Consider the following 11,557-nt stretch of genomic DNA (forward strand, 5'->3'; position numbering starts at 1 on the left):
AGTTTTTGGCATCAGGCACAATCCGGCGTGTGCCTGATGCAACGGATCCGGCGCAGAATATGCAAAAACTGATGTGCCTGATCTTTTTTTTTTTTGACGGTTCCAATATACCTGATCCGTCAAAAAACGGATCCGGCGCATCCGTTTTTGCATCCTTTTCGTCCTTTTTTTTTGCTGGATCCGTTTTTTTCAATACATTGGAGCATGCTCAGTTTACAAAAACGGATCCGGCGGCCGCATGCGTTTTTTACCGCATTACGCCAGATCCGGAGTCCATAGGCTTCCATTGTAAAACACACCGTATCGCGCCGGGTCCGGCGAGATGCGGATTTTGTTTGCCGGACAAAAACAAGATATGTTCCCTCCGGCCGCCGCTTTAGGCAATTATGACGGATCTGGCAAAAGCCGGGTGCAACGCAAGGCCATCAGGCACAATCCGGCGCTAATACAAATCAATGGGGATAAAACGGATCCGGCGCCGGATCCGTTTTACCCGTTTTTTTCCGCATTGTGCCTGATGGAAAAAAACTGATGTGTGAAATTAGCCTTACGGTTCCAGAGATATGAGCCTTTTTTATCTAGTGCCAATTTTTATGGTCTTTACCAAGAGGGTGTGGTTCAGAGTTGTCTGAGTGGAGTGTCTTTGGCCTTCTATGTTTTACTACCCTGTGATTCACACCCCCTTGGTAATGTCAGAAATGTATCTCGTCCACAGGTTACATCTCGTGTTGGTGTGGATTTACTCTCATTTGATGCTGAAATAGTTAAGAACGCTTGCTTTCTGGCTGAGATTATTCATAGCCCTAATGACAGCTGCAATATTTTGTCATCATGCCCTTCCGCTATGTTTACCCACTCCTTGCTTTACTCCATGCTGGTGATAGATCTACTATACTGGCCACTTTGAAGAAGCTTGTCTCTGGAGAAGCTGAAGTGATGTTTCAGTTGCAGCTGTGAAGTTTCCCGTTGAAGACAGCAAGAAGGGTTATTTGTTGTGTCTTTTCCCACCTATTTGTCTTACCTTCCTTGTGTTGTTTTATTGCAGTAGTAGGACTAGTGTCTCGCTGACATACTCACTACTCAGGATAAGTTCAGGGTCAACGAGGACCTAGGCACATGACGGCAAATGGGGGAAGGACCTGTCTAAGGACATTAAGGGACTCAGGGATCAGTTATATGTGAGTGTGAGTTGGTGACCTTTTCGCCCCTCTCCCTATAGCCATGGTCTTCCTCTACATCTTCCCTACTTTTCCCTTTGTGTTGTGCTGAAAGTCAGACGTTCTCTCGCCCCTTTGTGACAAGTAGAGGCCATAAAAATTAGTAGCAAATAAAAAGGACCTTGGAACCGTAGGGTAGATTTAAAAAATTAGAAAAACAATATTCAGCAGGAATAAATTAGAAGCAGGAACTGGTCAAACGCAGGATCTCCTTAAATACTTATTACTAGGATAATAGAGAATATTTAACAAATGTTATACATACAGTTATAGTAATAATATTTTAATTTTATTTTACCTTTCAGGAAACGGAAACTTTTATCAGCATTACCGAAACATGTCAAACCTCACCATAAATTTGGTTCACCCTATGAGCAATCCCCATTAACTGGCAAAGTTGACCCGTCGGAGTATCCAAGTCCGGATTCTAACACGACTACCCTGAGACATGGAGAGATCCTGATAGAGTGGAAGGATGGTACAATCACTCCTCTGTATGATCCGCAGTAAAATAACCTAGATTTCTACATATTTGACCAAACCATGACTGACCCAGGCTCATCAACACATCCTCTCTTCTAAACTTTGTAAGGGTTCTATAACTATTACATCTTTGTAATCCCAACCAAGAAATATCCATACTCACATTTTTAGTATTTGGAGTCATAGCAATATTTGTCTTTTCTAGAACTTCCAAGACTATTAGGACCAGTGAACTCCTATCTTCCCACCAACAATCTGACTTTTATAGACCTTCTGTCGGGTGTATGACCATACTGTATTGTTTTTTTTCTTTCCACCTAATGAGCATTTTCCCATTTTCAGTCATTGGAATCTCAGCAACTGATGATTTTTCTAGGCTATCTACACACAGTTTTTTAAAGAGTTTTCGGAGCAGAATTTGAGTAGAACCTCTAGAAATCCTCCTCCAAAAATCTCGAAACTCCTTAAAAACTTTGACGCTGAGTGCCCATAGCTTTTGGCTATGCTCACAATAAGTTGTTTTGGGTTTTTTAACAGAAACTTTCCAAAATCCTCCTACAAAACTGCTTAAAAAACTATAGAGAAAACAGTCCAATTCATTTATATGGTAAATTCACTTTGTTGTTCATATGAGGAATTTTGGGAGCCTTTTTTCCTTGAAAAGGTTTTGAAAAACTCTTTTTTAAACTAGGCACTGTCTAATCAAAATACTGCAAAAAAAAGCTCTTCTAAAAACTCTTCAAAAGAGCTTCAGGAAAAGAACCACTCCTTTAAATCCACCCAAAGGCAATGTGCTCTCAATGTCTTTTTCAGCCAGATTCCGGGCATCAAAAAACTGCTTAAAAAAATTGAAATAATGCACAGGAATGTCAACATGACCGGCTTAAGTGACTTCTTTCAACCGCTTCAGGGTTCGGAAAAATTGAAGGGGTAAAAAGAAGTGGCATTCTCGTGCTTCAGGCAGATTCCGCTCAGAAGCTGCCCGATCTTAATACTTAACAAAGACGCTGGTAGTGAGCTGCTTCAAGAACGACAGCAAAGTCGCCGGATAAGTCACCTAAGGGAAACGATGGCCTGCATTTTCCTGAAGAGGTTTCGCCTGGGACAACTCAATGGCTATGCCGATATCAAAATGGCATTGTGTAGACCAGGGGTCGAGAACCTATGGCTCGCGAGCCAGATGTGGCTCTTTTTATGGCTGTATCTGGCTCGCAACCAAATCTTTAATAAAAAAAATACCAAATTTCCGGTTTGTAAGACGCACTTTTTTGCCCCTAAAACTGGGGGAAAAATGGGGGTGCGTCTTACAAACCGCATATGGCTTACCAGGGCGGCAGTGGTGGCGCAGGGTCGGCAATACTGCAGGAGTGTGGGGTGTCGTGGCGGCAAGCACCATTGATCTGCCGATGGACTGCGGGCTGCTTTGAATCTCCCACAGTTGAAGAGATCGACTTCAAGAAAATGGCCGTGGAGGCAGTGCGTGCGCAGATAGGACTCTGCAACCATTTTCATGAAATCCATCCCGTCGATCTGTACATGTGCAGCGGCTATTTTCTTGAAGTCAATCTCGTCAACTGCGGGAGATTCAAAGCAGCCCGCTGGCAGATTCATGATACCCGCCGCCATGACACCCCACGAGTCCGCAGCAGTATCGCCGACCGTCCACACACTGACCTTCTTGAGCAGCGATACCCCTTCTCTGTACCCGCAGCATCGCCTAACCTGCCTCCTGGGACCTTGTGAGTTGCTCCACCACCGCCACTCCCCCCTGTTGAGTATGGCTCTCACGGAATTACATTTTAAAATATGTGGCATTCATGGCTCCACCAGCCAAAAGCTTCCCGACCCATGGTGTAGAGATATACCAAACAAATGGAGGTTTCCTGAAGCAGTTTCTGCTTGAAAACTTGTGGGTTTTGATCTACTAAGAAAAACTCAGTGTGAACATAGCCTAAGGGGTACTTTGCACACTTCAGGATCACCGATGCTGCGATGCCGAGTGCGATAGTCCCCGCCCCCGTCGCAGATGCGATATCATGGTGATAGCTGCCGTAGCTTCACATGCACTCACCTGCCCTGCGATGTCGCTCTGGCCGGCAAACCGCCTCCTTATTAAGGGGGCGGGTCATGCGGCGTCATAGCGACGTCACACGGCAGGTGGCCAATAGAATCGGAGGGGCAGAGATGAGCGGGACGTAAACATCCCGCCCACCTCCTTCCTTTCGCATAGCCGGCGTGAGCCGCAGGACGCAGGTAGCAGATGTTCCTCACTCCTGCGGCTTCACACACAGCGATGTGAGCTGCCGCAGGAACGAGGAACAACATCGTAACATTGGTATTTCCCAATTCATGGAAATGCCGGACCCTACACCGATGATACAATAACGACGCTTTTGCGCTCGTTAATTGTATCAAAAAAAATTTACACACTACGATATCGACTGCGATGCCGGATGTGCTTCACTTTCGATTTGACCCCACCGACATCGCAGCTGCGATGTCATAGTGTGCAAAGTGCCCCTAACAGCTGTGGAACGATTAGATTCCTAACCTCCCACACAATCTATACCATTCCTGGTAATTGGAGTAATAGCAATCTTTGTCTCCTACAAACCTTCCATGGTTGGCAAGACCACTAGATTTCCATCTTCTGAACGAATATGGTACCATCTACCTGTCTTCATTACTTCTAGTGACATCAATGTTTCTCTAAATCTTCCAAATCTGACATGACCTTTACATTTCCAAAGCAATACGACCATGATCACATCTTCAGTCATTGCAATAAACCTCATTCCATGTCTCCATTAGATCTTCCTAAGGTTGCATGATCATTAGTGTATCCATCATCACCAAGAAGAAATCATTGGGTGAAGTAACAACAATCTCTGGTTCTTGTAATGCTCCAATTGGTTCAATTGCTATTAAATTCCTGACCAACCATCCAAAATATGACTGTGTCCTTCTTACTAAATGGACAACTAATCAGTGCTTCTCTTAGACCCATTTGAGTGGTGTATGATATAATAGTTGCCAATAATAAAATGCCATAATAAATTGATAATCTATAAAATGTATTGGATATAGTGGATGAATCCCCAACCTTGAAAGCCTAAACGCCTTTTTCACTGAAATTCTTGATAGTATATGGCACCGTAACCAGTGCCTGAACAAGGGGTAGGTAGGGTAGGCATCCGCCTAGGGCACTACGTCTTTCCTACCTGTGGCAGCATTTGCCTTCGACCGCAGGCAATCATCACACTGACGGCCGGGCTGCAGGTACACAGGTGAACAGTATCAGTCACCTACACTGCTCACCACGCCATCGCTTCCTCCCTGCACTCAAATATATCTCTGTAAGAAGTGAATACAATTGATGAGAGCGCCGCCGGTACTAGAGCAGAGGAGCTGTAATTGGCTCCCTCGCCCGCCAGAATTGCCATCAGTATCTAGGCTGCAATGGCCTGTGCCATGATGGAGGCAACGTGTGTCGGGGATGTCAGACGGTGCAATGCAGTGATGTCATAGCGCTACCCAGCCCCCACTGGTGTACAGGATAGAAGAGGAGATGGTGCTTGGGGAGCCCGGATAAGGTGAGCACATGATATTTTTTTAAATTCTTTAATTATTTTGCCATGAAATAAGGGCCTGTACAAGGGGCAATTAAATAAGAGGCTGTGCTGGGGGACATGAAATGAACCACTATGCAGTGGGCAATGAAATGAGAGGCTGTGCGGTGGTGGCAGCAAAGAAGGGGCTATGGTCTGAGCTATTAAATGAGGGGCTGTGCGGTGGGTCAGCAAATGAGGGGCTGTGGTGGGGGCAATTAAATGAGGGGCTATGGTGGGAGTCATTAAATGAGGGACTGTGCGGGGGATCAGCAAATGAGGGGCTATGGTGGGAGCCATTAAATGAAGGGCTGCAGTGGTGACCAGAAAATGAAGGGCTGTGCGGGGGACCAGCAAATGAGGGGCTTTAATGTAGACCATGAAATGATGGGCTGTTTGGTGGGCCAGAAAATGAGGGGCTATGGTGGGAGCCATTAAATGAGGGACTGCAGTGGGGACCAGAAAATGAGGGGCTGTGTGGGGGGCCAGCAAATGAGGGGCTTTGATGGGGACCATGAAATGAAGGACTGTTTGGTGGGCCAGAAAATGAGGGGCTGTGGTGGGGGCCATGAAATGAGGGGCTGCGCCGGAGAGACCAGCAAATAAAGGGCTGTGTGGTGGAGAAGGGAGAAAATGGGGACTCTTTAGGGAGGGCAGAAAATGAGGGGCTCTGCAGTGGACAGCAAATGAGGGACTTTACGGGAGAGAGCAAAGAATACGAGGCGCTGTGGTCAATATAATGTATATAGGGCTGTGGAGGATATTATACTGGGGGGTGTGGTGATGTTTTGCCAATTATTTAAAGGGATCAGATACGGCTTTAAAGAAGGCGATTTAATTTTATTATAATGATTCAATGATTACAGAAAATAGGAAATAGTGTGATATTGCGTACACTTTTGCAGAATATAAATCACTAAGATAAAGTACTTACATTGCACACTACCTAGAAAAAAACTTCAGCAGGAGCTACACACATCATCTGCCCGGAAACATCAGCCATGAGAAGCAAAACAGCAAAGACACTAAAATTCCTGGGATCCACACTGGTGTCCCCTTTTAGTCCAAAGGTTAACAGGTTTCTGACTTTGCTGGAATTGTCACCAGTTTATATCTCATTTGAAAACAAATGCTTGCGTAACCAAGTGTTACCTCTAAAATGTTCTATTTGTCCAATATAGTATCGCTCTTCTGAGTGGCCATCTCTTTAGATGTCAATCTACACCGGACAAATACGTCAGCGAATGAGACATGTCAAAGGATCCTGGTACAAGATGTTTTACCATACTATAAACATACACTTTCTCACTAAACATTGATAAAAGAGCTATGTGGTACTGGGTGATACTATAAACATGTACTTTCTCACTAAACATTAATAAAAGAGCTATAACTCCAGGTGTTTGGGGAAAATTGCAGAAAAACAAGCTGACATAAACTAAACTGTTACTGTCTAATATCTTAAAGGGTTCCTTAAAGACAGATTACCAATATGGATTCCTGCTGACCACTAACATCTTAGCACTAAAATCCACCCGTTGCCATCTGGAAACCATATATCATTTAAATGCAACGCCATATCCCTAGGGATTAGCTTCAGCAGATAAATGACACATTGATATGTCTTAAAGACAGACTACCAATATGGATTTCTGATAGCCACTAACATCTTAGCACTACAGGTGACCATACTAGATAGGGGGCAGTGGTGGATATCATACTGTATAGGGTGCTGTGGGGGGCATAATACTATATATGGGACCCGATTTTATCATTATACTACATATGGTGGGCTGTAGTGGTTACCATACTATATATTGGGAGGTTGTTGTGGATATCATACCATATGAATGGCTGTAGTGACCATCATACTGTGTAGGCAGACAGTGTAATGAGTGGTTACAGTTTGAAGAAAACAGCATGGTATGAACTGTGAGGACATAGCGTGAAGAGAGGGCACAGAATGAATATGGAGATGGGACGTGAAATGAGGGCACAATATGAAGAAAGGTTAGCATGGGGGGACAGTGTGGAGATCTAAATGGGTGTAATGGAAAATTAGAGCAGAGACAGCCATGGTATAGGCTATGGTTCATAATAGAGGATAATGTGGTAGTTATAGCTCATTAAGGCATACAGTGTGGAGGTCATTTTCCATATGAGGATGATTTATGGTGTAGTATCTACATATATTTTTATAAAAAAGGGCATTTTAATAAGACTCTTATATTGAAGGGCAAAATGTTGGGATGTGCTGCAGAAGACCAGAGAAGAGGGAAGTCTGCAGAGACGAGCTGTGGATGTGAAAAGTCATCATGGCATCTGGACAGGAGGAGAAAAGAAAGAGATGACTTCTCTATCAGAGAGTACCTGTATGTAAATGTTAATTTGTGATACTGACTGCATCTCAACAGTACTGTGGTTCCTGTGTGGTCAGAAGTCTGATGATGGCTGGTAGCAACAATTCTCAGCATCTCCTTATCATTGTTAAGGATATATTGGGAGTTGTAGGTTCATGAGATATAATTGTATATAGGCTGACTTGACATTACAATTGATCATTATACTAAGCTTGGTTTTTGTATTCAAGTACTTGTGGTTCTGGTGATGCATTCATGTACTGATGGAGGTTATTATGATGCAGTCATGTACTCATGGTGGATCTGTTAATGAATTTGTGTGCTGATGGTGGTGCTAGTGATGCATTGATGAACTAAGGCTTGTTTCAGATGTCCTTGTTTAATCAGGTACAAGTCACACACATGGTTATGGTCATATGTGTGTCATATGTGTATCATATGTGTGTCTTACATGTGTCACATGTATGTCACACATGTGACATCTGTGTTTTCATGCGTGTGACAGGTACCGGAGTAAACATGTGTCTGTGAAATAAAAAGATATTCTAGATTTACCAGTATAGAATAACATGGGTGCGTGTGGCATCCGTGTTAAAAACTAATGTCACACGTACCTGAAACATGGACGTCTGAAACCAGCCTAATTGTGATTCTGGTGACATATATTTACTGATGATGGTTCTAGTGCCATATTCATGTACTAATGATGGCTCTGGTGCCATAATTATGTACTGATGATGATTTTAGTTTCATATTCATGTACTGATAATGGTTCTGTTGATGAATATATCACCAGAATCATTATCACTACATGAATACATCACCAGAGTCAACAGAACGACATGAATACAGTACTAGAACAACCATCACTATATGAATATGTCACCAGAACCATAATGCGGCCCCATAACCATCATCACTACATGAAACCATCACCAAAATCACCATCAGTACATGAATATCGTAACATCTGTGCCAGTGTCTGCTTTGGCTGCTAGGTGGCACCACACTGTTGTCGTGGGTAATGCTTGATAGCATGAATCCTATTTTATTCCTGGAACTTGTGGTTCTGTCCAGTCTGGAAACTACAGGTTTAATTTGTTGTTTTGGTCTCTGCCTGCTGTCAGCACTGGGTGGGGCTGTTCTATATAAACCCCAGAGAGCAAGCTCCTATTGCCAGTCCATAGAGATTCTATCCTAGTTTGTGCCTCGATCATGTATTTTGACCTGTTAATTACCGTTAATTGACTTCGGCTTGACATTTGAATACCTTCTTGGTTTTTTTTTATTCTATTTCTGACGTTAGCTACAAGATCTGACCCGGCTTCCTGACTATCTTTCTTGCCAGCTTGCACCACCACACAGCAGCTGACTTTGTGGCCTTTATCCAAACACCACTGTGTAAGTCCAGATGCCTGTATAGGGGTTAAAAGGTGAAGGCGAAAGCCAGTGCGATCCCCGGGTTCTGAGATACGGAGTAGCTTGACCCAAGCCTGGTAATGGTAGCCAATTTGGAGCTGTCAGGTGATTACTAACAGTGTACACGTAACAAATATATCACCAGATCCACCATCAGGTTTGTGCAAGCTTTATTTGTTGCATGACAGATGTAAAAATCATCACCTGTATCCCTTTATTTATAATGGGGTTCTGATTGTTTCCATTAGCTTATCTTGTGGACACCTTAACTGAAACCAAACGCCCCCATCATAGCTATGCTATAATATTTTCCATGACTATCCTTAGGCTTGATATTTAAAATATAGTACATCAGGGATGCATATCGCTATTTTGTTCCCCCATATTGTGTAAATGGTCCCCAAACAATACATATGCATTTACTGGTGATTGCTTTAGTACTATATTCATGTACTATTGATGGCTCTGGTTCTCTAATTATGTACTCATGATGATTTTTGTTTCATATTCATGTATCAAGGTTGGAAATTTTGAGGAAATCACAAATGGTACTTCTCAGGGTCACAGAGATGGAGTTCAAATCGATCTGCGCAGATATAAATGAATCAGACAATGAGACGTGTTCACTGATTGAGCAGAAGCTAGCTTCTGACTCACGTATAAAGAAACTTGTGATTATACAATACAACATTTGACCTTGGAGCAAGAACAAGGAGTCAACATCCCACATCGTGTGAACCAACTGATTATGAATTCTCTCAGTATGTTATGAATACTTCTTTGTTCATTGTTCACCTTGGCTTCATAATCTTTGTTAACACATTGCAGAACACACATCTTAGAATCATATTATGAAGCTTCTATGCGATTTTCATATAGACACACAGATAATTATGCAACGACATCTATACTTTGATTATTTACATACACAAATCATCTTATTACATCTGGACAAACGGCCTATAGCCCAGGCCTACCCTCACACATGTATTGATGATGGTTTTGGCGATGACTATTCACCATAATCATCATCACTACATGAATACATCACCAGAAGCATCAGAACTACAACAATTCAGCCCCAGAACAACCATCACTAAATGAATATGGCACCAGAACCATCAACAGTACATGCACACATCATCAAAACCATCATCAATACATGCACACATCCCTAGAACCATCATCAGTACGTGAAAACATCACTATAACCACCATCAGTACATGCATATTGTAGCATTTGTACTGGTTTCTGCTTCGGCTGCTATGCAGCAGCACACTGTTGTTGTGGGTAATGCCAGATAGCATCAATCCTATTTAATTCCTGGGACTTGTGGTTCGGTCAAGACTGTAGATCAGACCTGGGCAAGGGGCAGCCCGCGGGCCACATCCGGCCCGCCTACTCTCTGTGACCGGCCCGCCTGGTTCAGGACGTCCTTGCTGGCCGGTCACTGATGAGGGCAATCTGACCTGTTGTCCGGAGCACCAGGCTCCGGGAGGCCCGTGGTCAGATTGCCCTCATCACACGCTGCGTGCCGGGCAGGAAACAGAGGACAGATCCTGCAGATAGGGGTGTAGTGATGTAGTATATAGTGGTATAGTATATAGACGCGTAGTTTATTACAGGTGTAGTGTATAGGGATGTATATTACAGGTGTAGTATGTGGCGGGTGTAGTGATGTAGTATATGGGGATTGTGTGTGTGTGTGTGTGTATGTATACATTGTGTGTATGTGTATATATATATTATATACACACACAGTATATATATGAGTGTTCGTGTATATATATGTGTGTGTGTGTGTGTGTGTGTGTGTGTGTGTGTGTGTGTGTGTGTGTGTGTGTGTGTATAACCGAGTTAATTATATTAGTCCGGCCCTCTAAAACCATCCCAATTTCTCATGCGACCCTATGGGAAAATTAATTGCCCACCCCTGCTGTAGATACTTTCTCCCATCACTATAGTTTGGACAGCAGTGTACCACTTCCTTGTGTTAGATCTCTTAACTGTCCCCCTCTCTTCTCTCAGAGCTAAAGCTATCAGAACCAAATACAGGAACTATGTCAAATTGATAACATTTTTGTTGATCACTCAGCTAAAGGACTTACAGAAAACTCTGCAGCCGCAAACTGGCAGTACATTTTTAATGAAGGCTTCGCTTTGCATTTAGGAAGTACCGTAAATGAGAACTAAAGCTAAATTCTGTGCGCAGGTGTACACAGCCGGTAAGTTCAGCCTGCGTGTCTGTGCTGTAGTTCTGCCATTTCTGTTCATGAACCCAGGGATGCAGGAAGAGTAAAAATGACCCATAGAGGGGAATGTTCAACATTTTTTAAAAAAGAAATTAAAAAAAACAAAAAACTTGTTACATTGTCCCCATCCTTGCACAATATATTTGCAGATCGTCCAAATAATGAATATGGAAATATAGTAAACATTGTAGTAAATTATAATCCAAGATGTAAAGTA

At 43.1% G+C, this 11,557-nt stretch overlaps 1 protein-coding gene across 1 annotated transcript in view; it reads left to right on the forward strand.

Annotated features, from left to right (window-relative positions):
- The window catches only part of LOC142255557 (uncharacterized), a 76,150-nt gene extending 71,500 nt beyond the window's left edge, over positions 1–4,650 (forward strand). The window contains exon 6 of the mRNA XM_075327069.1: positions 1,523–4,650. Coding sequence (XP_075183184.1) covers positions 1,523–1,727 — 205 coding nt within the window. The 3' untranslated portion in view covers positions 1,728–4,650. The remainder of the gene's footprint in view (positions 1–1,522) is intronic.
- Positions 4,651–11,557: the final 6,907 nt, after the last annotated feature.

This window comes from Anomaloglossus baeobatrachus, chromosome 1, assembly GCF_048569485.1.
Source record: "Anomaloglossus baeobatrachus isolate aAnoBae1 chromosome 1, aAnoBae1.hap1, whole genome shotgun sequence".
Taxonomy (NCBI): domain Eukaryota; kingdom Metazoa; phylum Chordata; class Amphibia; order Anura; family Aromobatidae; genus Anomaloglossus; species Anomaloglossus baeobatrachus.